This window comes from Callionymus lyra, chromosome 12 (genome assembly GCF_982586985.1).
Source record: "Callionymus lyra chromosome 12, fCalLyr1.hap1.1, whole genome shotgun sequence".
In the NCBI taxonomy this organism is placed as follows: domain Eukaryota; kingdom Metazoa; phylum Chordata; class Actinopteri; order Syngnathiformes; family Callionymidae; genus Callionymus; species Callionymus lyra.
This window is the reverse complement of record NC_141829.1, coordinates 5,871,575-5,899,141: the sequence shown is the minus strand read 5'-3', so window position 1 is coordinate 5,899,141 and position 27,567 is coordinate 5,871,575. Positions and strand designations below refer to the sequence as shown.

Below are 27,567 nucleotides of genomic sequence, written 5' to 3'. Positions count from 1 at the left end.
ATATGACTAACAAACGCCATATCCGTATTGTTCAGTTGTTTGTTTGTCGTGGGTCTTGACTAATCTCTACTGACAGAGTGTAAATTCTTGAACATGTGAGTGTTTCTTCTTGGAAATGCTCGATGCATAACAGTCCAGAGTTTTGATCTGAGTCATCATCCTTAGCTCCACCATTGCCAATACCGCCGCCACCGAAGGTCACAGAGACCCAGTCACTTGAATCCACGATAACTTCTGAACCAACGCTTCAAATCTCAGACAGTCCTGTCCCAGTGTCATGGAAGAGGGAGTCTCCTGTTAGAGATCTTGACTTGGACCTGAAAGACGAGACCAAGGAGTCATTGTTCGTTGAACCGGCCCATCCTTCCAACTCCAAAGAATACTATTGTGCGACAGCCGACGATGTTGCCCAATTAATAGCAAAAAAACAAGGTGACTTTTTCCTCTCTTTCTCAACAATGATGTTTATGTCTGTGTCCATGTTTTTAAGCTTGCTTTGGAATGTATTCATTTGTGTTCAAAGCCACCACTCTTTAAGCTTCAAAACACATACATAATCCCCAATATATTGTTTATTCTTTATTTGGCCCAGATGTTGAGATCAAAGCAATTGGACCACAATGTGCAGTTGTTCGGCAATTTGAAATATCAAATCCAGTCGCAAAAGCCTGCTGGTATACAGATGGAACGCTCATCTACCCAACACAAGAAACTGCCTTCGAATCAGTCAGCAGTGGCCGAGCCGTTTCCCCTCAGACGCATGACCCGTCTGCCGCTGAAAGTGTTGGCTCTCAAACGGCTCACAATGCTCCGTCAAACGTGGATTTGACAGGTGGTGTTGCACATTACATTTGCACGATTCAATTAAACACTCAAAGCTTTTTTTCGTCAGCTCATTGTTTTCTCTTGGCTTCGTCCGAACAGCAGAGCTCTGTCATACTCATGACGAGACGGGTGAAGTAGCTGAAGCATCTGCCCAATGCACTGTGGATGTTAAAGGTGATTTGATATACGTTATCATCGGTCATCCATTAACTCTGCAACACCATGCCGCTAACAGTAGTGGTGTACCATTTACAAAATTAATCATTCAACTGCTTCAATCCATTTTTTTTTTTGCCAAATCCTTTTTTTCTCAACAATGATCATCTGCATTATTTTTTTGATGAACCGTTGCCAACATGCGCCGCCACCATTAACATAAATGTTGTCTTTGTCACGTCATTTGAAATGTGATTTATCATCTTTGCTCCTAAAATTCCATTGTGGCTCTTTGGGTCCATCTTACATGCTCACCTGATCCTCTCATTCACCGCTCCTTGAAAATCTGCCTTCCCCGTTGCAATGACAAAACACTCTTACCAAATGAATAATTCATTTGATCTGTTTGGATGAGATGGTAAGGGGTAACAGAACATGTTATAAGAAATATCTTATAGCTACAGGTACTTAAGGTGAACTGAAAGTGTTCAATCTCAGACCTATGTTGGTCGCCATTCTTACTTGTCTTTGCAATGGATTATCCCATAACTCCATGCTAACAATCACTGATGTGAAATGTTTTCGTAAGAAGATCAACCACTGAAAACCTTTCTTTGTGTACATCATGATGCCTATAGCTATTCCACTGACGCAACCCATTGACCAAGAACGGAACTTGTTGGCTGACGTGGCTAATCCTATTGAAGCTGAAAGACTTTCCTCGAAGTACGAGTCGGGCATCCTTGACAGCACGGGAGAAGATATCCAGACATATGAAGAACATTCCAGGCATTCAAAACCTCCTCAGTCATCTAATGGGTATACGACTGAGTGGATGCCAACAGAAGAGACAGAGAGGTTCTCTGACTTTGAAAACGAAGTTGAAGCCATTACTCCTACTTTTATGGAGTCTGTGAAGTCCACAGTAATGGAATCAGAAACAAACCTTCACATTAAACATCCCACAGAATCTCCAGGTGAGGAATTCATTTACTATACGCAGCAGGGAGAAGGTCCTAATGAACAAAGTGTCGCTTTGTTGCAAACCCCTGATGAAATCTGTCACTTCCAAGACTCTGAAGCTTCTCAGTCGGTGGAATGTAATCTTCATGTTTTGCTACCAAAAGCTTGTTCCAAATCACAGCAGGTGACAAAGCTGTCGGAGCGAGGTACGCCAAAGAAGATATCCGCGGTGCTTTCTGAATACTCTTCCAACCACTTAAGGGTGTCAACAACGGATACAGAAAAGTTGTGTGATGAAAAAGAACATTTTCTCAATCAGTCCTTACAGACGGTTAACTTACAAGCAGAGGATTCACATAGCACTATACTGCTACCTGACGTCCAGTGTGAGACTCTATCTACTCAAACTCATATCACACATCTATCGGACGACAGCACATCCTTCCAGAAAGAACTTTTAAGGGTTAATACCAGTGAAAAGTCGGAGCTCCTCACAAATCTTCCAAAAACTTCTCATCAAACAATGGATGTACATGTGAGCGCAAAGAAAGATAAACTAAAACCAGTGGAATTACAACCAGTATCTGATGTTGTCCAATCAGAAGATCTTTGTCAGCTTGAGGACTTTGAGCCTCACCAAAATGATCGGTTTCACAAGTCCAAACTGAGACCCACTGGGCAAGGACAATCTTCCGAGGAGAAAGATCACAGTATCTCGACCGCTGAGGAAATATCTTTATCTGAGTTTTCAGATGGTTTTCATGCCAAGCAGACTGTTCAGTCGGAGGATATCTATCTATCAAGGATGTGTGACGGTCACTGGGGCGACTACGTCACGACTAATAAGGTGGATGTTGAAGGTGATTTTAATGGCTAGCTTTATCAGATAATGCAATGAAGACTTTTATTTCAATATCTAGCCTTTTTATTTTTGGGCCAAAATATCTTCTAAAACAATAAAGTATATCAACGTTTGTTTATAGTCTGTTATAAAGTATGTTACATTTATATTGTTGGTAATTTATTTTGATGTTGCCTCAAAGGATTTCCAGTTCCACTCTTGAGAAATGAAACAATCTGTGAAGCTGACAAGAGCGAAGCTTTCCAAGAGGGCGAAGCCCTCGTACGTGCTCACCAAATATCCTCCCCGAATGCTCAAGTTACTTGGTGCAAAGACGGAGTGAAGCTCCATGAAGGAGATGGGCAGGAAATGCTGGCAGAGGGTTCTGTTAGAGCATTGGTTAAACCGTCAGCTACCCCGAGTCATGCAGGGAATTTCAACTGCAAATCGTCAAATGATGCTGTGCAGTTTCACACGGACGTTAAAGGTGACAACAGATCATCTCATCTGTTACGGCGTTACACCTTCCATCTCCACCGCTTAACTAAATTAATTAAACTGTTTTATATCCACATCATACTGTATATCCGGATGTCTTGAAGAAAGTTATTGTTCATTGTAGAAATATGTTTAGAGTCTAGACCAGCGGCCCCAAACCTGTTTTTTTTGCACCTTGAACCAATTTAATGACATTATTTTCATGGACAAACCTACAGAAAAAAACAACAAAATTAAAATAATATCACCAGCAAACAACATTTAGCCATTGAAACAATCTAAATCTCGACATAATGCTGATTCAACAGTCGCCCGTGGCTGCTTTCTTTGCGAGAAATTGGTCCCAAATAGTAAGTAAGTAAGTAAATAATTTATATTTATATAGCGCTTTTCTAGACCAGGGTCACAAAGCGCTTAAACAATCAAAAAAATAAAAAAATACTCAAAAAATATATACTAAAAAGATCAAGATAGTGTCACTCCTTTAAGATAGCCAAGTACACGGAGTTAAAATAGCATTTTACTTTGGTAGAACTAATCAATAGTTATTAAAGAGATGCCTCAGGCTCAGACGCCTGGTCTAGACAACTCATCAGCATGGTAAAGCAAACCTTATTGTCTTGGTAGATCCAACTGTTCCGACAAACATGTTCTTGTGTCAGTTATTGATGATAGAAAGATGATGACACTGCAGATAAATTATCCAATTAACAATCAATATCGATGTGAAACTATTTAGAGAATAGATGGCGAGTTAGCTAATAGACATAATTCAATTTGCATCTCAAGATATATCAATTTAGTCATTCTGTCCATTTCAAATGTAGCTTAAGAAGATCTTAGGACATTGAAGATTGTGTTCTGCTCACTAATATTCATAGTAAATGTGTGATGCTTTCATTAACGAATCACAACCTGACTTTTTTTTTATTTAAGATACCACTAAATGTACATTTAATAATTTGTGTACATTTTATCCTGTAGCGCCGCCTCAAAAACCTTGCACACAATCTGAGGCTCACCAGAATAGGACTCTCACAACAGACCCCCCCGTTGCTCTAAATCGTGAGCCCTCGGCACCGAGCGGACAAGCTGGGTCGCTCGCTGACGAAGTGACGCCACTACCCTCGACTCGAGAGTTTATCCAGTCAGAGGGGAGTCCCGGGGAACTAGCTATCCCAGAGGGGGTTTACTCTGATCGCCAGGCAAAGTCAAGGGATAATGACAACCAGTGTGCTGTGGAAGTCGAAGGTGATGCTCAGCATGATCTGCCTTGTACTGCTGACTAACTATAGCATAATGGAAATAGATACATATGGCCTTAGATATATGGTTGATAGAAGACAAATGGAACTTTTCATTGCCTTAAGTAAGTCCATTGCCTTATAGACAGCAGAGAGAATAATCGTTTCTTTGTCTTTCCTAAGCAAAAATGTGCCTAATGAAGTTGTGTAGTTGTATGATCGTTCTAAGTGCTTTTATATTGGGGTAAAGAAATCCGTCAAAATGGAAAAGCAAGAACAACCACCAGGTCGTCCCCACTCGTCATTCTGTGAAGGAAAGTAAGAAAACATCAGTTTACGATATAGTGCAGAATTAGAGGCCATTTTTTTGGGGGGGGGGGGGGCGACACGACATTCACAGTAAATGCTGTAGTATACACACCTCCACTCTTGTACAACGTAATCCAAATGGTTGGTTAATGTATTACTTTTGTTTTCCTGCTGATAAGTCAAGCGGTAGATTTGAAATTGTTATTGTGATTAAATAATGAACTAAAAAGATCTGATTTGGAGGAGACACTGTGTGAGATACTTGACTGTCCCTGTAAAGCAACTTTATTTAAAGTGTCATCTCATAACAAAGTTATCTCAAGACAAAGATAAAGCGAGAGGAAAGTATAGAGAAGGGCAGCAAAGTCCAAAGAGGGTCATGGATTGAAATGTATAACATTGTATTGGAGAAGATCCTGGTGTCCTGGAGAAGAAAAGTGTGGGTTTAAAGAAGGAAAAATAAGCGTTTTGTCTTCATATACATTAAACTTGTTGGAGAAGTTGAAGGTGAGACATTTTCTTGTTTACTTCTACCGGGTCTAGATAAGACAATAATGTGCCTTTCACCTTACATTCAATGATAATCAAGGACGTGGAGTTGCTATCTTATGACATTAGTCTCATTTTGATACTCAATATACATTAAATGCAGAGTATTATGTAGTTTTTCTTGGCTCCTCAAACCATTTCTTTGTCTTTTTTCATATTTCTGTTTTTTGCTTTACAGGGACTTTCAATTATTGTGCTTTTTTTTGCCATCTAAGGCGTGATATTGTTCTTAAAGCCGTGTTGGTGGTAGAAAATATCTTCTGTATTTGAGCCAGGACTCTCTTCTCTCTGCCAACCCTTCTTGATATCTCGATGACGTATTGCTATGATCTTGTGGGTGGTTAATCATTTAGACCTTTTCCGTTTTCATCTTGACTAATCTGCCACATTTTCGCTCTTCACTTTGCACGTCAAGGCCACTAATGTGGTTGTAGGCACTTTGTCTTCCAGAATAAATCACCATCTTTTTTTACTTAGCAAAGATTGTGATTTAAAAGCTTATTTTGCTATCTTTTTTTATATTCTTTGGGACTAATAAAAAGAGCTCCTTCAGCTTAAATATGTTTTTATTTTCGTAACCGTCTTGTGTTTGTGCTTAATAGTTGTGTTTGTCGACACTCACACCTTGTTCCTGTTGTTTGTGTTGTTACCCATGTTGTGTCCTCTTAGGAAAGCTGCTCACTTTGCTTCTTAATCAAACATGAAGGAATGATTTCCCTTTCAAGGTTACTAAGACCGTCTTCTTTTTTACGATATTTGAAACATGTAGTTCCTCCGATGAGGTTCTCAGAGCTTCCTGAGACGGAGAGGAATAAGGACGTTCAAGAAGGATGCGCCATTGTCCTCAGCTGTGAACTTGCTCGGGATCCCTTGGCTCAAGTCTGCTGGTGCAAAGACGGGGAAAAGCTCCTGCAACAGTTTGACGTGGAAATACAGTCGGACGGTCTTAGAAGGACTCTCCTCATCCCTGCCGCTCAAAGCATCCACAGCGGTTTGTACCAATGTTCAACATCTGATGACGCCATCACGTTTATGGTGGATGTAAAAGGTGATTTTTCCCTCTTTTTATCACTCGATTTAATGTCTGTCTCCGTTGTGCGTCACATCTATGAAATGTTTCCTTCTCTCTAGCACGTTTGCCGCCGATCAAACCTATCCCTCTGTCAGAAAAATACAAGATGATTACAGTGGGTTCTCCCATCATGCTCCAGTGCGAGGTCACGGATCCTGTCGCTCAGGTTTCCTGGTTTAAAGACGACGTGGAGCTTTTTTGCAGAACCGGCCTGGACATGAAAAGAGACGGTCGTCTCAGAAAGTTAATGGTTCATTCGGCAAAGGTGTCCGACTCCGGCCTGTACAGCTGTAACCTCGAGGGCGACTCTGTGACGTTCCATGTAGACATTCAAGGTGAATTTGTTAAATCAACTTTAAGTTTAACTGAAAAGTTTGAAAGTACTCATGGGTTTCATTTTTAAGAGATTAACTGGTTCAAATGGATATGACTAAACTATATGAATCTAAAAAACTAACCCAAATTCCTGTTCTCACCATACACTGAATGTCATACGAATTTGATAAATATTTCAGGTTCTAAATAATTTTTTTGGCATCTGGAACCTATAATTTGACTTGTAGCCCGAACCACCTTAACCATGGCAAAGATACAAACAAGACAGAAGAGTATTGCAACTAATACCAGGCTGAGTCAAGACTTGGACAAGACCTGGTCAAAACTGAGACAAGATCAATCTGAGACCAATACTTTTCCAGTTGGAGACCAAGACAGAGACCAAAAAACAATAAATAAATAGTTCAGGCTAACATCGTTTTTGGCAGACCGTTTAGATTTTAATTTGAATTCCTTGACTCAAGTTGTCTTTATTTACTTTTTATTGCTTTCCGCCATGTCCAGGCTCTCTCTAGTCTCAGTTTCAATTTTCTAGATTTCTGAACGTTTAAGTCTTACTTTGGTCTTGTTATTGACGACACTGCATTTTTAAACTACACAGTTCCTACTTCAACTGACTCAACTCTACTTACTCACTACTTACTCACGTGTTGCGTTTCCACTGGCCCTGAAACCTACTCATGGTTGACGGAGAAGTCAAAACATAGGCCACAAGACTTGGAGGCTTACTTATATATATAAAAAAAAGTTCTGACCCTCGTTCACAGACCACAGAAAAACTTTCTGGATCGACATTAGGTTTGTTTCTTGTGTTGGGAGTGGCACCGATGACTCCTCAGTGATTTTACTCCGCGACCGATCAGTGGCCGGCAGCTGGTCGATGTCAAGTTTTTAGTGCCAGCTCACTTGGAACCAGAGCAGAGCAGGTACTAAAAATAGTATCGGCTTTGACGTAGTGTGGTGGAAACGCAACACTAACCAAGGTGGGTTGAGAAGGGTCAAGACAAGCCGTTTGAATAGGGCCCTTAGTCCGGGCAAAATGGAAAGACCTCTAAGACAAACGACTAGTCAAGACTGAGACAAGACCAAGACTACAAAATAACAGGTCTCAAGACTAGGATGGAGATAAAAGTTGCTTAGGCTTCGGGGCCACTATTAGGGCCTAAGAAAGGGCAGAACCTGAGACTAGCACCACAAATATTTGGTCTAGAGAGCAAGACGTTTATGGAGAACTACTCACTACTCAGAATAAACCCATAAGTGCTCTCAGTTAGAATGTTTTCTCGAATGGCTGCTTTACATGACTACCTTGCAAATGTCGCCTTATCTCCACCGCAGCCACTTCTGTGAAGTTCGCAGCTCTCCCCGAGATAGCGAGGAACAAATGTGTCGAGGCTGGCTGTCCGGTCGAGCTGCAGTGCGAAGTCTCAGAAGCAACAGCTCAAGTCTATTGGCACAAAGACGGAGGAGAACTCCTGCCAAAGGCCGAGTACGAGATCCAAACGAACGAAAATGTCAGAACGCTGCTGATAAAGTCAGCAGAAGTGAGGCACTCCGGCGTCTACAGCTGCGAGGCTGCAGATGACCACGTAGAATTCAAGGTGGACGTCGCAGGTGACTCGAAAACTTTGAATGACCCTTTAACCACTAACCACGTGGCTTCTTTTGGGAGAATTCAATCAATTAATTTGAGCTACGCTTTTAATAACGAGCACTAATGGTGAGCCTTAGAAATCTAACTGTCGCTGCAACATACATTGACATCTGTGAGAATCTGTGTCAATTACAAATGTAGATATTTTTATCGTTGCTTTGATAATTTGTCACTTCTCAGCTTCTCTGTTCTTACTCTAACAGGCAAAAAATGTTTTTGTTTTTTCTTCTTCTCAGTTGCAGAATATAATACTGCTACAATAATACTGTATGAATGACTGCTGAAAGTATTCTCTGTATATAGTGCTTCAGGCAGATCATATTAACATTGTCTACACTTCTGGTTACTCGGCACACACACACACACACACACACACACACGATAAGTGATTGATCCAGTTAGCATTGTTTTTTTGTTTTTTTTGGACAAACCTCTGAAGTTAACAATTTGAAAAAGAAATCTGATGTGGAAGGAACGGAATTAGATACTCAGATACAGTTTGTTTAGTACAATTTGTGTTAAATTGTTAAAAGATTTGTGCGATTGATTTTAACAACCCGGCCTAAACTCATGTTTTCCTTTTTTAAATAATTCTTTCAATATTTTGAAACTTTTAAATGTGGCCCCTAACAATTTCTCCCTTTTTGTTTTGGTTAATGGCATGTTTTAATGTATCTGTGTTACTTACTTTGGTAATCTTCGTGTTTATTTTTGGTAATGAACTGCACATAAGTTACTGAAATGATACGTTTAACAAACAGAACCAGAAGCTTTTAATCTCTTTCACTTTAGATGCATTTGCTATAACAGCACCATCTAATTGACATGAATATTTTTTATTGCTAATGAAAAACAATTGCGACTGCACTGGTTTTATTCTCAGCAGATCCAGAGGTTGAAAGGAGGGCTTCTGTAAATGTGCAACGCGAGAGCTCAGACTGCACAAACAAAAAGTGCTGGCAAAAAGATGCACTAACGCCCTTGAAACCTCGAGGAGTAAACGCGACCTTAAACACGGACTCAGAGGCGTGTACGAGGAAGAAGGACGTGAATAACTCTGAGTTGCACAAATGTGAAACTGTCAAAGATTCAGTTGGCAACAATATCTTTACAAAAGGTGACAAGCAAAGCTCCATCTTTGCCACATCTCCATCATCAACCTGACCTCAACCCATCAACTATAACAACGCTCATCATCCGAGTTCAATAAAACCCATTAACGCCGTGTTGTCTTTGTTGCAGCAATCCGTTTAAAATAACATCCGCCGATAATCTGGTTTCATTTTCCTGCCGCATTAACTCAAAGCTATCGCATTGATAAAATCGAATGAAGAACCGCAACTGAAATATTCTCTTTTGTCCCATTTTTTTCGCTGTAGTACCACTGCTCACATTTGCAGATGTCCCTAAGGAGGAGTTGTTCAAGAGTGTCCTGGAGAAAACCGAGCTGGCACTGTCGTGTGAAGTGTCCAGAGCCGACGGTGTCGTCCAGTGGTACAAAGACGGAGCCGAGATACGCCAAAGTAACAACATTTCCGTCGCAGCTGAGGGTATCAAAAGGAGCCTGACCATCCATTCGCCTCAGCTGTCGGATACCGGCATGTACACTTGCCGCGCGGGCGACAATGCCCTGGTGTTCAAAGTCTACATTCGAGGTGAGACTAAATCAAGTCATAATAATCCCAGGAGTGTTGACGCTCAGCGTTTCTTTCAAAGAGCCTCCGGTCATGATCGTTTACCCCAAAGAGGACGTTCATCTCGACCGCCACGTGCCCGAGGAGATCATTCTGAGTTGCGAGCTGTCGCGGCCCAACGGCGTCGTCAGCTGGTTCAAAGATGGACAGAAGCTTCAGGAGAGTGAGAACATCAAGCTCAAAATAGAGGGTCCATATCGACGGCTGAAGATCGTTTCAAGTGGTGTCGAAGATTCGGGAGAATACGTGTGCGATACAGCTGACGATTCCATATTCTTCCACCTCAACATTACAGGTAGCTTTGGATTATTAGAGCCGTTTGCTCGGTCAAGGAACACACACTGGATCAACCTTCATGTTTCGGTAGCGGCCATCTTGGAAATGCAGTCTTCTAGAGATGTAGTTTTGCGTGAATGCTTTGGCACTTCCTCCATAGCTTCTCTTGTGTATAACCCTTGCAACTACCCCAACTTAAACTTAAATTCAGGCATGTCTAGGTCCAGGCTCAGAGCTATTTGTGGTTCCTTGATCATATTAGATTTGCCCCCATGCCTCTTTTTCAAATGTTTAATTTGTGGTTGAGAAATGTTGTTACACTGTAGATGATGTAGCCCAAGGTCTAATGACCCTATGAGTCAAACACAGATTTCCTGAGGTTATTTAACTAATTTGGGGGATCATTACACACCTTCCTGTTAGACCCTCTTTTGTGAAAGTAACTGTATATATATAAATATTTATTGACAGCTGTTAGTGCTGTAGTTTTCAACTTGTTTGGGTTTACTAGTCAAGACTGTGACAAGACCGAGACTACAAATCTCATGTCTCATGTCTCATGACTGGGATGGAGATAAAAGTCGCTTAGGCTTCGGGGCCACTATTAGGGCCCAAGAGATAGCAGAACCTCAGACTACCACCACAAATAATTGGTCTAGAGAGCAAGACCTTAAGTCCTTAATCGTCCTTAAAGACGATAAAACTGTTAACCCATCTTGTAGAATGGTGGAATAGGCAGTTTCAGTGACTAATGATTTGAGAGCCTAAATTTGCCACAGATGGTATAAAATGTTTCCCCATTTTCCAGAACCGCCAGTAAAGATCGTCTCTCCAAGTCAGTCACAGATGGAGCTGTGCCAACAAACGTCCGAAAGGATGGTTCTCAGCTGCGAGATATCCCGTCCCAACGCTGTGGTGCGCTGGTATCGAGATGGTCTGGAAGTGGAGGAGAACGACAACCTCATTCTGGAAGTCGATGGCGTTTACAGGCGACTCATCATACCAGAAACAACCGTCAAAGATTCGGCCGAGTACGTGTGCGATACAGCCGATGATTCCGTGACGTTCTTCGTCAACATAGCAGGTAAGTACCCTGATGTGACAGAATGTCATGTGAATTTTAAACCTGTAACGTATCTGTAGAGCCGCCCGTTCGCTTTGTGCGCCCGAGGAAAATGGCTAGTCGGGTGGAGAAAACGGTTGGGGACAGTCTGGCTCTGGACTGCGAGGTTTCCAGGTCAAATGCTGTGGTGGTCTGGAAGAAAAACGGGGAGGAGGTAGAGGACTCCAGAAAAGCCACCATTCTCGAAGACGGTGTCATGCGGCAGTTGACCATTCAGTCGGTGACGGTGGAGGACGCCGGCCAGTACGTGTGCGATGCCAAGGACGATGTGATGGATTTTCAAGTCAATGTCCAAGGTAGGGCTTTCTATCAGAGTTAAGGAATATGAAATGTAATGCCGCCGGTTCAAAACTGGTTCTGTTGTTCACTTTCAGAGTTGCCTGTGAACATTTTGGGAAAAACTGACGCAAAAGCAGAGAAGCAATTCTTAGTGACAGACGACATCATTCTTGTCTGCGAGTTATCACGATCAAACGCTTCGGTTCGCTGGTACAAAGACGACCGGCTCGTAGACGACGCTAACAGATACTGTGTTGAGGAGCAAGGAGTTTTCCGCTCATTGGTTGTCTTGAACGCCGGTCTTGAGGATTCCGGAGAGTACGCCTGTGATGCTGGGGATGATAAGATGGTCTTCTATATAACAGTTAAAGGTAGATGCATATCAATACACGTCCTATCAATCATATAAGGAACTGCAAAACAATGGTGCTGTGTTTTATGTTCAGAGCCTCCGGTGAAGATCATTGGAAATTCCGGCCACCCAGAGCATCACATCCTGCTAGCAGGAGATGACCTTATTTTAGAGTGTGAGGTGTCTCGGCCGAACGCCATCGTTGAGTGGTTACGGAACGGCGAGATACTGAAACAGGACACTCGGGTAAAAATTGACAGCTATGAGGTTGCAAGGAAGCTAGTTCTCTCTGGACTCCAGCCAGCAGACTCTGGAGAATACATTTGCGATGCCGCCGATGACAAGCTGATAACAATTGTTGAGGTCCAAGGTGAGATTAAAATGAGTGAAATTGTTTCTCTCAGCAGTTGCTGTTCGGAGCTTCATGTTCCAAGCATGGAACTCACGAGCACGCCAACTCTTGTTTTTCACAGAGGTGCCGCTGAAGTTTCTGAATAAAAAACAAAGCGATACAATTTTAGCCTATGAGAACGAGAGCGTTACACTGTGTGCCACAGTGAGCCGAGACGGCGCTAACGTACGCTGGCTGAGAGATGGCCAACTTTTGAACCAGGAAAACATTCACATCTCCAGTGCGGGTCACACCCAAAAGCTCACCATTAATCCCCTGCAGCTGTCAGATTCAGGACGATATCTCTGTGACATAAACACAGACACTATGTTTTTCACTCTTTTAGTCAGAGGTAAGACTTTGGCACCGCTGATTAGGAAAACATGGGTACTTTTAAACTTAACCATCAAGTCACACCGTCTTTGTGATTAACGCCTTATTTCTTCCTGATCAGAAATGAAGGTGAAAATAACCAGACCACTGGAGAACATTGTGTCTGTTAAAGGCAGTAACCTCACGTTACGCTGTGAGATCAACAAGCCGAAGGGGGACGTCCAGTGGCTTAAAGACGGTCGAGAGATTACCCCGATCAGACGCCACACTATCCGCGCACAAGGTCGAGAGCGCAGCCTGACTATCCACGAGCTGGTAGAGGAGGATGGTGGTGAATATGCATGCGAAACCACAGACGATAGAACGACAGCGACCGTCAGTGTTGAAAGTAAGTAACCGCTGACACGTGGAGACGATTCAACTTCACTTCTAACTGAGCCGAATGCTTTCGCCCTCAGCGCCCCATGTTGTCGAGTTCATAGCAGAGCTGCGTAACATCACGGTCTGCGAGGGGGAGGACGCGGTCTTTAAGTGTGTGGTGTCTCCAGAAGACACCCGGCTGGCGTGGCGCCTAAACGGGAAAGCGGTCGGCCTTTCTGAGCGCGCTGTAATTTCAAACAACGGACTGTGCCACATGCTTTGCATCCACAACTGCATGGTTTCGGATAGCGGCAGGGTGACAGCTGATGCAGAAGGCTTGGTGTCAGAGGCAGAGCTCCAGGTTCAAGGTGAGTTGGAGGACTTTTAAAATAAGCATAATCGTCACAAACAACAGATCAGATTCATACCATATTTGAACCTCGTTAGAAAGACTTGCAGGCGATGGGTAGAGTCACACTTTTGAAAGCTAGCATTTAGATTCTGTTCCTTAGATTTGCTGAGAGAGATAGCTAGCTAACCCCTTCAGACTACAGCATAAACCTCTATCTTGATTGGATCATACCAAGTTAAAAAACCTAATAACTTTCTTAATTTTTCTTCACATTTTGCATTGAAACTATTTCAATAAATGCTCTTCCAGGCCACTCAGCTCAGGTGACCATCCCGGTGTAAGTACCATTTCGGTCTGCCCTGTCATTTCGGTCCGGGCACTTCCTACGTGATGATATCACACGCCCCAAACGCCAATGTCTTTTTAAAAATGTTGTTATGATTGAGGGAAATGAAACTGAGCGATTTAAGGACACTTTGTACCACACATTCAACATTTATGTTAACAAATAAACTATCTTTGTCAATCGGATCATTTTCCAAGCATCCGTCTGTCACTTCCTGGTCTTACGAGACCCAGTGGAATGTGTCCGGACTACATGCGAAACATTCTGTTGGGGGGGAACGACACAAGTCGAGTCTTTTTGCCAATATAAACATTTACTGTCTGTACAAAGTTTCATTTAATAGCTCAGTTGAAGTTTTGTTCACCAATAAAAAAGCGTAGGAAGTAACCAGACCGAAATGACAAGGTGTACCGAAATAGCCTTTACACTGGCGATCATCAAACTACTTTTAAAGAATTGGCCGAAATCTACCGTAGTGCTGCTATAAGTTTTTAGATATGGTTTACCATCAGGCACATTAATCTTGTTCACTTGTACCGGAATGGTCAACAGTTTGCAGATAAGAATTGTCTGAGGAATTCAAGAACAAGATATGTTACTATATAAAGTTCTGATTCTAAAGAAACGTTGATAACTGAAGACAGACTTTAAGAATAGTTTTATAGCTTCTCTCTCTTTAGCAACTAACTTAGCTCAGTTTTAGAATGTCAGGGAATTGTTGTGTGTGTTTGACGTGTTTTAACGTGGAATGAAAGACGCTCCTTACAAGTCACTCGTTATATTCGTTTTTAGAACAACAGGTGTTGTTCACCAAGAAAATGACGCCAATAATAGCCGAAGAGTACAGTGACGCCACGCTAGAGGTGGAGGTGAGCGTGGATTCAGGGGAGGTGCAGTGGATGAGGCAAGGGGTGCTGATCCACCCCGGAGCCAAGTACACCCCGAAACACAAGGGCCGAAAACACAACCTCACCGTCCATAAGCTCGCCGTGTCCGACCGAGGCACCTACAGCTGCGAGACCCTTCATGACCGCACGCAGGCCCAGCTCACGGTGGAACGTGAGTGCACACGTGTTCTCACTATGCCCTGTTGTTGTTTGTTTACCGCCGTTGCCGACGACCCCGACTTTCTCGCGCTGCTTCTTGTGCTGAATTAACCCGCTAGGAGTCATTAGCGAGCGCCGCGGCACATGCACGGCGACATGACGGCAGCAAACAGGTGACATTCAGAGAAGTGGGTTCATTTCTTATTGGCCAAGGCTGCCATCACTATACAGGTCTTTTATGGGAAATTCATTTGAAAATCTTTACTTATAGATCAGTGGGTGAATTAAAGATTTCAGACTTTCAACACTTGTGGGGAGATAAATATCCAAACTTCACAGTGTTGGCACCTCCTATGAATTTGGATCTCCTCTCATTGCTTCTAAATTTATACGCAGTCCTTTAAAACTTGTTGTCATCATGTCTCCAAAATAAATGTTTCCAAAATATACTCGCCCGTTTTTCTCCACAGGGAACCCTTGTCTATGCAAGTATAAGTGGGAAATGTTGTCGGTGTCATTGCTGGCTTTTGCTTGAAGCCCTATTTCCTGTTGCTGGAGGCCAAGACACAATTGTGCTTCATTTTTTTTAAGGCTGACACAAAGATGCTTCTTCACAGAACGTTTTTTTTTGCCAATTTAACCTTTCTCTGATTGCATACTTAAAGTACTAACTTAGTAATACTGACACTGCTTATTACAGGTTGTCAATGAATTCAACATTTTTCTACACGTGTAAACAAGGCTTCAAACCGACGTGTACACGTCATATATTTATGATCTTTTTCAATCTCAGTTGCGCCGTATAACCACAAGAGGGTTCTGTGTTTTGACAGGGGGTTATGCTGTTAGCCAATAGCATGCCAAGTTATATATATATACACAAGTGCTATGTCTGAAATCGCATACTTCTCTTAGTGCACTGGTGGTTAGTATGCATCAGGATAGTGAACGTACTAACTGGTACGCAAATAGACAAATAGTATGTCACAAATCAAACTCTGCTGCTACGTACTAACAGGAAATGACGCGACAGCTTCTTCTTCTACTACTATTTAACGATGATTTCAACCAGCTGTAGGAACACTAGCGACACCTGCTGGCAGCACGTTTGGTTTGGATCAAGAAATATGAGAAACGAAATATTCGCGAGAACATCGGTTTCAGCACTTATGCACTAAAAATACTAAGTTTAAGTACGCAAGGATGCGATTTGAGACACAGCTAAGGTGCCTTATAATGTGCACATAATAGTCAGGAAAATACATTATATTGGCGAGAAAATACCACTAGAACCATCTACATGGTTATAGTTTTTTATCCAAACGCTGATGGTTTGTCATCCATGTACTAGTTTACATGTGTAGGTGTTGACACCCACTAATGCCTTTTTGATGAGTTTTATTACGAAACTGTTTTTTCACTTCTTTTCCCGTTTTCTTCCCAGCGAGGAGGATTAAGATAACGAAGGAGCTGGCCGACATGAGGACGACGGAGAGAGAAACCGCTACATTCGAGGTGGAGCTGTCGCACCCGAACGTCGCCGGCACCTGGACGAGGAACGGAATCAAACTGAAGCCGACGAATCACTTCCGCATGAGCGCCAAAGGACAAGTCCACAGTCTGACCATCTGTAACTTATCAGTCGAAGATACCGGAACCTTGACGTTCAACGTGGAGAATCTGAAGACGTCTGCACGTCTTGTGGTCAAAGGTAGAGGAATTCTTGAGGAATGTCACTTTTGTCTGTATCTATAAGAACGTTTAGTTTCCTTTTAAGGGTTGAAGACAATATTCAAACTTAACTACATGACCTTTGAATTTTTCATTTAAAATACATGTACTTCATCTATAAGTTGAAGCAGGAATAATGTTGTATAGACTTCAGGAAGCAGTTCAAAACCCATGAATGGTCAATGTACACTTTAAGTCCAAATGTTCAAATTAATTGAATACTGATTAATCAACTTCGAAAAGTTTTGATGACTTAAAAATGTTGAGTTAGCGTAACTTTTCTTGCTTTTTGAGTGTATTTAACTTGGATTTTTTGTTTAAGTTGGACTATACAACTTATTAAGTGACAGTAACTTAAATTACTAGTTTCAGATCAACTTAAAATATATATTTTAGATGCTGAAATAAATTATGAAACTGCATAATTCTTCCGATTTTTTTTTAATATAATATAATTAAATTCCAGAAGGCACAAACATGATGACATCAGTGAAAAGTGATTTAAAACGCTTAATATAAAGTAGAAAATGATTATAATTTTAAAATTTTGTAATACTAATTAATGCAATTGATTGCCTCGAAAATTTTGAGATCTGTGAACTTGTTTGGGTTTACAGTGTAGAAAAGTGGGAATTTCTGTTTTTTGCACCAGAAACCAGTTCAATGTAAGCATTATTTCCATAGGATTTGCCTTCAATTTTTGGCAGAAACATTTTCAAGGGAAAAAACATTTAACCATAAAGAGTTTGTGGCATTTTTCACTAGTTTTTTTTTTTAACAAGCATCTTCACTAGTCAAGAGTTACACACTTAAGTTCCTTAGGAGATAATCAGAGGCGTCATGTACAAAGAAATTTGTGGATTTTCTACTAAAAACGGTCGTACATTCAAATCCAGAAAATGGTGAACGTACAAAATGATTCAGATGTATGAATCTTTGCGTGTACATAAATACAAACACTTTTCCTTTGTGCATCCCAATCAACGTTCAGTTTGATAAAACGGACGTGATGTTGTTTCACAAGAATGTCTGCATCTCTCGTAGACTTGAAGCGATCGGAATAATCGAATATCCACTCGTACAAATAACTACAAACACTTTTATGTGTGTTCATTTTTGATCAATATTCATCGTTAACTCTGATGTGAACGTCTCAATGTGACTAGTGAGTGACATGCATCTGAGCAGAGAATAAGAACGTACGCCACCGACAAACGTGTCCGACCTTTTGAACACCCTTTTTCTTATTGATACATATGGACTTTGACGTGGAAAAGCATGTCCGAACGTTTTTTGTGCGTACGAAACCGTAGTACATTAGGGCCCCTGTTCATAAAAAACTAAATAATAAAACACATTCCAGACAATACAATATTCAATACATCATTGTGCTGCCTGGTAATGGCTCATGGACAATTACCCGGCCCTGACCCACTGTCTTAGGGATAAAAAAAAGGGGGACAATCAAAGATGAGGTGCAGAAAAGGAAAAGGAAAAAGGAGGGGGAGACGAAAATGTGGGCCAAAAAGAAGGATGAGACACAGGAGTATTTGGATTCTTAACATATGGCAAAATATTTTTTAGATTTCTGATATTATTCCTTTTGTTGCATTAATTAAGATCCAATTAATATCTATTTGGTTGTTGTTCTTCTGTTACCTGGAACCCTAATTTATGTACTATTAATCCTATATATAGTCTATCGTTTTTTAATAATTTTGATCCGTTCACTTAAATAATCACAATCTAATGTTGTTGTGAGCGAAGGTATTTAAAGTGGTCCACTCAGACAGAACCACATGCCAGTCGAGCGTTGTGCATCATAATAGAACGCCCGGTCGCTCCTGCTACCGTCGCCTTCATCCGGGCTCACGTTACCCGACGACAAAATAGACGAGCGCGACCCGATGCGAAGCGGCACCCGGGCCTCGTGCTGTCAGGTGCTTGTTTAACCTGACGCTGCTGAAAGAATCCTCTCAATGCGGAGTCACTCAGTGACCATCATCCCCTTGAGCCGGGGGATCCGACGGCTGTAAATGACGCCGGGATGAAAGTGTCATCGCAGAAAATAAGTCCACACAACTGCACCGACTGCGACCGCGATGTGTGAAATGTAAAAGAGGTTAACAGTTGATGATGCAGCAACTGCAAATTAGGTTTTTGTTTTTTTTTCTTCCTCCCACAGAACCTCCGGTGACGATACTGAGGAAACTGGAAGACCAACAGTTTCCAGAGGGAGCCATAATCTCTATCGAGTGTGAACTTACCAGACACAACGTGGACGTTAAATGGATGAAGGTTAGTTGTCATAGGGTTTATCGAAGAAAAAACAAAGTAAGCAAAACTAATATTTTGGTATAAAGATGTCCTTCCTTGTCTGAGCATCTTCAACTCTGACTTTTCCAACTCTGCTCATTGTCTTTGTACTACCGTCTCTAAATCCTCGCAGTTGTCGCTACCGTCGTATTAAGCTTTTCTTTCAACCTCCCCGTCTGTCGTCTCCACCCGTTCCACCCTGCCTGCACTCTCCCCTTCAACTCCGTCCATCGTCTGTCAGTACCACGCCTCCTCTCTGGAAACACTTTTGTGCGCTTTTTCAAGAGCTTAAAAACTGAACAAAACTATTCTTTTATATACCCGTTATTAGATTGGATTACATTAGATAAATTCGGGAAATTGGGTTTTAAGTTCACAGCCGACGTTTCATAAAAACAGAAACAAGAACAAAGTGCAAATAAAAGAACAAAGTGCAAAGGGTTCACAAAGTGGAAATATATAGATCAAAGGAAAATAAGAGAAAGATAAAGTCTAACAAACCAAAATATTACACATTATACAAATTTTGACTTATATTTTCAGCTTTGATATATTTGTACTAGAAGCTATTTTCCTACAGAAATAAATACAATACAGGTCAAATGTTTGGACGCACATTCTGGCCTCAAATATTACTTTTTAGCAATATTTGGGAACGACTGGTCTTCATTTCTAATAGTGGCCTCACTTATCCAATCGGTTCTTTCCATAAAATTAATTCCAAAGTTTTTTAACAGGGCTGGATCAATTTGATTTCTGTCATCACAATAACTAAAAATATCATGACATATAAGTTAGAGGAAAAGATTTGAAGAAACTAGAATATGAGGCAACTTTTCCGTTTTTTCACACTTTTGTTAAGAACATAATCCTGCATGTGTTTATTCATCGTTTCGATGGATTCAGTGAGAATTTATGATGCAAGTTATCATGAAAACAAATAAAAATTGTGGAACCAAAAGACGAAAGAAGCATGTTTTGATACGTTTTGGTCGGTGCCACAAAAACCAAACGTTGCCCAGGGATTTTTATAAGAAAAGAATTAAAATGGAAAATGCAAAGACCATGAAAATTTGATGTTAATATCGGAATAAACCTTTAACAGAGTAAGAGAGCTAAAGAAGGACTACAAGTTGGAGGACTTGAGACTTTTAAAAAGACTTATTATTTGTTGAGTATTTGAGCTTCAGAACTCCAGAACCTTGTCAAGAGACGAAGAAAATACACACTAATACTAATAAAGGAGTAGTTTAAACACAACCATTTTTTGGCCTTTTCGGACAAATAAAACCAAGAAGGAAAAATCCTCTTAGTCCAGATCAGTTCATGGAGGTCATTTTGAGAGAAGATCTTTGTAGAACCTTTAGAGAATCAACTGACTCAAGCACCTTCATACTGTATATACACAGAATCTATTACCTTATATTTTACACTTATTTTTTGTGTATTTTGTTTCTACTCTAGGATGGCATTGAAGTCAAACCGGGCAGAGACTTGCGTATTTATGCAATGGGACGAAAGCGGTTTCTTCAGAAAATGAAGGGTCAAGTCGGCGATTCCGGAACGTACACCTGTGACGCCGGAGAAGTTTCCACTTCCTGTGCGGTGGAGGTCTACGGTAAGAAGCGACTGACAAAACGGAAAATCAATGTAACACCAACGTCTCACAATGAAACATGACTGGAATGATTACGATGACGTTTTTATTGATTTTAATTGAGTCATTTTAACGACTTGTTTTGCAGAGAAATATAACGTTAACCTATGTATAAAATCCTGTTTGTAGAAGACTGAGCATTAAGGGTTAAGCTCACTACCTCCATCTGTTGGTCGTGATGTGGTAGTGCAAAGTGATGATATCATTTATATTTTATAACAACGTTCTTCCTTCCGTCTTCAGAGCGCGAACTCGTGATCCTGCACGACCTCGAGGACTTGTCCCTCCAGGAGGACCAGAATGCCGTGTTCGTGTGCGAGATCTCGGTGGAGGACGTGCCGGGCCAGTGGTTCAAGAACGGGGACACGATCCACCAGACCAGCACCGTCAAGATCCGACAGGAAGGTTGGTCTTGAAAACCAAAAACACAATGAGGCGAAATGATAAATATATATTGTTGGTTACAATGTTACGTATTTATTTAGAACTGGTGACCTTGAATGTCCAGAAAGGCTACTTTAAATAAAATGTATTATTATTATCATTATTATTATTATTATTATTATACTTTGAGTCAGAGGTTAAAGTTAAAGGTTCTGAGGTTTTTATGGGAGTAGCTTTGAAGGACTAACATTATAAATTACCTGGAATGTGAGGGAGGATAATTGCAAAGGGGATTTTTAACTTGATCCTTATCTTACAATTCAACAAAACATTTCAGGATATATTTCATACTTATTTACTTAAACAACAAAATCTTCTAATCATTTCTTCACTAAGAAATTTTAAAAAATAATAGCCTTTTAAAAGTGTTAAGTCCTCCAGCGTTTGGTCCTTCTTTAGCTCTATTACTCTGTTAAAGGTATATTACAATTTAACATCAAAATTCAAGAACTTTGTTCTTGTTTTTAATGAATCTATTCTCTCTCTGTGTTGCTGTGTCCTGGAAAAGCAATTTCCTGAAGGAGACCTCCAGAGGAATCAATAAAGTTTTATCTATCTATATCTATTTTTTGGTAAAATGTATTCCAATTCATCTGCACTGATCTGCTGGTATGTTTGTTTATTTATTTATTTATTCTTAGTTTCCGCTACTACACTGCGATCACTAGAGGGCGACACAAGCTTTCAAAAAATGATCTTGCTGTTGGTTGGATACAATCATGATTTGTTTTATAGTTGTAGCCATTTGCTCTGCTTTTTTTTGTTATTTTTTTAAACATTGGTTGAACCTTTTGTCGGCAGGAACCAAACACTTCCTCCTGATGTGCAACGTGCGACCGGAAGACTCCGGAGAGATCAAGTTTGTGGCTCGAGATCTGGAGTCGGCGGCTCACCTGGACGTGGAAGGTAACGGCAAAACTTTTTTTTTTTAATTATTAGTATTATTTGATATTTAGTTTTTACAAGTGTTTATAAATGTATTTGAAAATTAAGAATTCCATTGTTTCCGTGTTTTTAGAGTCATAATTAGAGTGTTATCACTTCATAGAAAATAAACTGTAAAACTTTTTTTTTTTAATAAATAAAGCGTAAAAAACATCAATATAATGTCCAAAGCACACTTTAATACATATCATTTTAATAGTATTTTATTCAACTAATTTATTATTAAAAATAATTACTTGATATAAATTTTAAAAGCCTTGGTTCATACTGTAACTTAATTGATATTTTAATTAACTTTTCTTTTTTTACTCAACCTGGTTCCATCATATTAAAAATGATTCCAAAAAAAATGGGACAAATTCCGATAAAGCGATTATATTTTCCAGATTAAGTATCCGTGACAACGCCGGAAACTTTGAAAATGTAATTTCCAATAGATTTCTTTTCCAGATAAACAAGTGAATCATTTTATTTCGTTTTTTTTTTTAAATTTAAATGACATTTGTGTTCTTTGTCGACCACAATCGACATCCTTGACCATGAAGGACTTGAACGATCCGGAGTCAATGAGTCAAAACACGTTGATACTCACAAGATTATAATCTCTAGCATCACCATCTGTCGCTTCTCCATCGCTTTGTCACCAGAGTTAGCAACTTAGACTGTCCATCTGTGTGAAACCGTTTTTTTCTTCTTTTAGCTTCAACTTAACCGTCCCGTAAACACCACTAACAGCTCGGTCTCATGTCACGTCTAAAACGACAAATCCATCCGATCGCCACTAAGAAGAGGATCCTCATCCCTTAAGTGGACCGACTCAGTTAGAGCCTGAAGGGGACTCTAGACGAAAAAAACCACCGTAGTCCGAGATCCGAGCGTTGAATTCTTGTCTAGCCGTGCACGCCCAACAAGGTTCCCCCTCTTCTTGCTACATTATAATTTTCACAAAACGTATCGGTTTCAGAACTTCCCGTGAACATCGTGAAGCCTCTCCAGGATCAAACGGCCCCGGAGAAGAGCCGGGTGATGCTGGACTGCACGGTGTCCAACCCCAGAAGCAGCATCCGCTGGTACAAAGGCTGCACCGTGGTCCTGCCCTCTGAGCGCTTTGAGATCTGTAGCGAGGGCTGTTTTAGAAAACTGGTCATCCAGCAGGTGGCGCTAGCTGATGAGGGCACCTATAGTGTGCAGGTCGGGGACTATTCTTGCTCCGCTAGACTCACGGTGGAGGGTAAGTGGATGGAAACGAATGACTAACAATCATGACTAAAGGATTCATTTTAAAAAACACTAAACAACACCATGTGTCGAAGTCACATCGAGTGGATTCTTTGTCGGGAAACTGGACTTTTGCAGATGATTTGAACAAAAGGAAAAAATGTAAAGAGACTAATGTGGTCAAAATTTAGTTTGGTTAGAACAATATATTTTGACACATATGGTTAATTTCATGCATAGATATGTAAAAAATGTGCTAAAGTTTCGTGAAGCTTCGTGAAGCTTCATTTTCAAAAGGCCAGGCGTTGACCTTGACCATTGGTTTCAATTACATTTTTTGGGGCAAATAATATAGAGCAAAGAGCGCCACCTATCGAAAAATCAAAGACACAATCGACTACGCAAAGCTTAAATAACACATTCACTTCCTGTTTTTTTATTTATTTTTTTAAAGTTTTCTTGTTTTTACTTTGCATTTATGAAATAAAGGAAAATAAATAAAATGAAAATAAACGTTAAAGTTCAACTTATGTGTTGGATGTGTGTGTTGAAGTCATGTGTGACTATTGTATCATCAGTATGTGTGTGTTTGTACAAAACAATATTTTAATGGAAATATTGTCATTAGAAAATGATGTTAAGCCCCGCCCACTTGTTTACCGTAACCACACCCACTCTGCTGGGATTGGTCAACCGTCGAGTTTTGCCATCAATCCCGGAAGTCTCCCCCTCCAAGGGACTCGTTGTATAAACAAAGCGGGGCGTGATTACAGCTGGACGAGGAGTGAAGCCATTATTACGTCATAATGGACTCTCGTAACCTCTCTTTCGCCCAGATTTCAGAGCAACTTTATAAAGTAATGAGTTCAAAACATGGTCATGATGAGGAACTTACTGTGTCTTGGAGAGAAGAACATTTACAACGTTTTTAATGTCAGGAGAGTTGGGTTTTCACATTAGTTTCTCTTCAGCTTCATTCTCTTTTGACCATCTTAGTCACTTTCTCAAGAGATACATCCGTCAATATCTCATCTGAAGTCCAGTTTGCTTTTAACAAATCATCTGAATATTAACCCACATTAACATGTTATAATAAGGCAGTCCTCGTCGACTCTTAAACATGTTAGTGCCTCCCTCTACTGGCGGATCATGGTACCACAAGAATTATCTCCAGTTCATTTTTTTGCAATTAAAATCCATTATATGGCATTAATTTGGTTTTTTTAACGCACTTATACATATTAGAAGATGGTGACTAAAGTCAATAAAGTCAAATGAAAATTAACTTTAAAATAGTTTACTGATCGTTGGAAATGGTTCTTTAATTGTCGAGCGTCTCTCATGCCTGAACATTTATTTTACCAAATGCTTTTTCCTCCTCAGAGCTTCCCTCACTTCCTTCTTTCTAATCTGACACAACCTCTTATCGCCATCAATCCCTAAATAAAAGATCATCTTCCACTAAGTGCGACACAAAAGACCATTTGATTGTTGATCAAACTTTCAACACGTTTTTTTTTTAACTGTAGAAGAAAATATATATACATTATTATTTTTTTACATTTGTATCAAATCATCAAATGTTTGGAATCTTAACTTTCCTTCTAGTGTTTGCAGTAAAAAGTGAAAATGTACTTGATGTGATCGAAGGAATATTAAATTGAAGTCTGTAACGATGGTTTGTTCCATAGTGATGATCTGATGACGCTTGATGAAGCCGTGACCACTAGATGGCGCTCCTTGCTCTAGAAATACTTCTGACAACATATATTTAAATATATACGGCAATATCAAAATGTGGCTCTTTCTATATAACCAACCACCAGAGGGCGCTCTATGCTTGTGTGCCAGTTATTGTTACTCCTAATACTCCTGTACCACCGTTTGGGTTCCGGGAACTTCTTACGTGATGACGTCACACGCTACAACTGCGAACGTGTACTTTAAATATTTTTTAGAAGTCAAAGAAATATCGGCAAAGCTATTGCATGGGACGTTATTACCACACATAAAACATTTATATTAACAAAACGTCCGCATTACATGTGACGAAGTCGCTGATTGGCTGAAACTGTTTTACTAATAATAACGCATTCTTAACTGTACAATGCAATATAAACATTCCAGTGACAAACAGAGATTATCAAATAATTCGCTTTTCAAATAAAAGTTGGAATATTCCTGTTTCAATAACTCATTCCACCTGTTGCAGTTCAGATCATGAAACACCTCAGTTATCAAATGTTTTAGTTTCATTTAGAGTTTTTTTCTGATTTAAATTAAGGATTTAATGTATAGCTGATGTAAAGCTGCTGGAGTCCACTGTATCCTCTCGACCTCAGTCATCGCCCGGTGCCTGGCGGGATGTCATTGTTCCTTTAGTTGTAGAGGACGTTATGACTGCTGCCATCTAGCGGTCGGAAGTCTAATTGCAACACAAAATTAATAAACACTGATTAGTAAATACATTTTATTTACTATTTAAATTATTTCATTTGAAACCCCCCTAAAAAATGGATAAAGAAATGTTTTTTAATTTTTTTTTAATCATCAACACAGTGTAGTTGAATATTGATACAGCATCATGAGAAAGTGTGCGATGTTTAAGTGTAGTGATCGTCAGATAAAAGTCGTATTCTTGTTCATTAAATCCAACTTTATTGATCATTATGGAACATTACATAAACGACCCCTGCAGCCCTCTGATCTTTACCGTTGAACAACTATTTCAAATCAACTCTTTAAACTGAGAGCGCCACCTACTGAGCACTGAAAGATGAAGCGTCACGAAGCATCACGAAGCCTCATAGATACTCATGTTAAAACATGTCAACTCTGTCCCTCAGCCCAGTCCGAGTCCATGGTCCGAGATCTGCAGGACGTGGAGGTCGTCGCTCCGCACGAGGCGCGCTTCGAGTGCGAGGCGTCGGCGCCGCCGCTCGCGCCCCCCGTCTGGACCCTGAACGGGGAACCCCTGGAGCCCGGGTCCGGGGTCCTGCTGGAGACGACGGGGACGGTTCACAGACTGACGCTGAGAGAAACCTCGGCGGACATGAGCGGCGCGATGGAGTTCACGTCCGGGTCGGCGAAGAGTCGAGCACAGCTGAGGGTTCTGAGCCAGTGAAGGATCATCTGTTGTGAACCAGGATCGGCTTTAACTGTATATTTATTATTAAGCACTTGATAGACTTTTAACCAATTTTATATACGTGTATTTACCAAAGAACAATTAATTAACCAGTGTGTTAGTGACGCATCGTTAACGGTTCAATAACTTATCAAACAATAATTAAATAATTGAAAATATAATCATCATCTGACGAACTAACAATGTGTTAAACTGTCATATATTCAGAATATTCAATGGTTTAATTTAACAAAACCTTTTATTTCAAATGTTTTATTTTTAATATAATTTTAAAAAATGTATTCTATTCCTTTTTGTCCTTTTCTAAAAGTAACATTTTTTCATTGAATATTTAAAATTTTTTTTTAAAGGAATTCATTTTAATTACACAGCATTTTATATTAGAAATCCCATTATTTAAAAATATTTTACTATACAAACATTTCTATTATACATTTAAAAGGGTACGAATTAAACAGTGTTTAGTTCCAAAAATTATTCATTTAATTATTGGAATATCTAAAAAAAAATAAAAATAAAATTCATTGGTTTTAATTAACTTCAATTAAAAAAAAACCTCATCAAATCGTAAAATAACTATCATATTATTAAAATAAATGCAATGCTTAAAAAAATATATTTAAATCAGATTTAAATTGTAACATTTGAGATTTAACGGCACTAATGGCACTGATATACTTCCATACAAAAAAAAACTTGATACAAACTGGTTCGTTTGTCGCCTAAAAAATTTTGGGGCAAATAATATAGAGCAAAGAGCGCCACCTATCGAAAAATCAAAGACAAAATCGACTACGCAAAGCTTCAATAACACATTCACTTCCTAAAAATAAATGTTAAAGTTCAACTTATGTGTTGGATGTGTGTGTTGAAGTCATGTGTGACTATTGTATCATCAGTATGTGTGTGTTTGTACAAAACAATATATTAATGGAAATATTGTCATTAGAAAATTATGTTAAGCCCCGCCCACTTGTTTACCATAACCGTCGAGTTTTGCCATCAATCCCGGAAGTCTCCCCCTCCATGGGACTCGTTGTATAAACAAAGCGGGGTGTGATTACAGCTGGAGGAGGAGTGAAGCCATTGTTACGTCATAACAATTTGTT

General features: G+C 40.1%; 1 protein-coding gene across 1 annotated transcript in view; it reads left to right on the top strand.

Annotated features, from left to right (window-relative positions):
• Positions 1 to 26,607, top strand: part of obsl1b (obscurin like cytoskeletal adaptor 1b) — a 39,737-nt gene extending 13,130 nt beyond the window's left edge. The window contains exons 10-29 of the mRNA XM_087804498.1: positions 166 to 432; positions 6,155 to 6,433; positions 6,517 to 6,792; positions 9,827 to 10,102; positions 10,164 to 10,436; positions 11,226 to 11,501; positions 11,561 to 11,836; positions 11,915 to 12,190; positions 12,266 to 12,541; positions 12,645 to 12,914; positions 13,017 to 13,283; positions 13,354 to 13,623; positions 14,746 to 15,012; positions 16,444 to 16,710; positions 18,916 to 19,028; positions 20,511 to 20,664; positions 20,947 to 21,108; positions 21,949 to 22,053; positions 23,057 to 23,323; positions 26,157 to 26,607. Of these exons, the coding sequence (XP_087660624.1) occupies positions 166 to 432; positions 6,155 to 6,433; positions 6,517 to 6,792; positions 9,827 to 10,102; positions 10,164 to 10,436; positions 11,226 to 11,501; positions 11,561 to 11,836; positions 11,915 to 12,190; positions 12,266 to 12,541; positions 12,645 to 12,914; positions 13,017 to 13,283; positions 13,354 to 13,623; positions 14,746 to 15,012; positions 16,444 to 16,710; positions 18,916 to 19,028; positions 20,511 to 20,664; positions 20,947 to 21,108; positions 21,949 to 22,053; positions 23,057 to 23,323; positions 26,157 to 26,434 (4,895 nt within the window). The 3' untranslated portion in view covers positions 26,435 to 26,607. The remainder of the gene's footprint in view (positions 1 to 165; positions 433 to 6,154; positions 6,434 to 6,516; positions 6,793 to 9,826; positions 10,103 to 10,163; positions 10,437 to 11,225; positions 11,502 to 11,560; positions 11,837 to 11,914; positions 12,191 to 12,265; positions 12,542 to 12,644; positions 12,915 to 13,016; positions 13,284 to 13,353; positions 13,624 to 14,745; positions 15,013 to 16,443; positions 16,711 to 18,915; positions 19,029 to 20,510; positions 20,665 to 20,946; positions 21,109 to 21,948; positions 22,054 to 23,056; positions 23,324 to 26,156) is intronic.
• Positions 26,608 to 27,567: the final 960 nt, after the last annotated feature.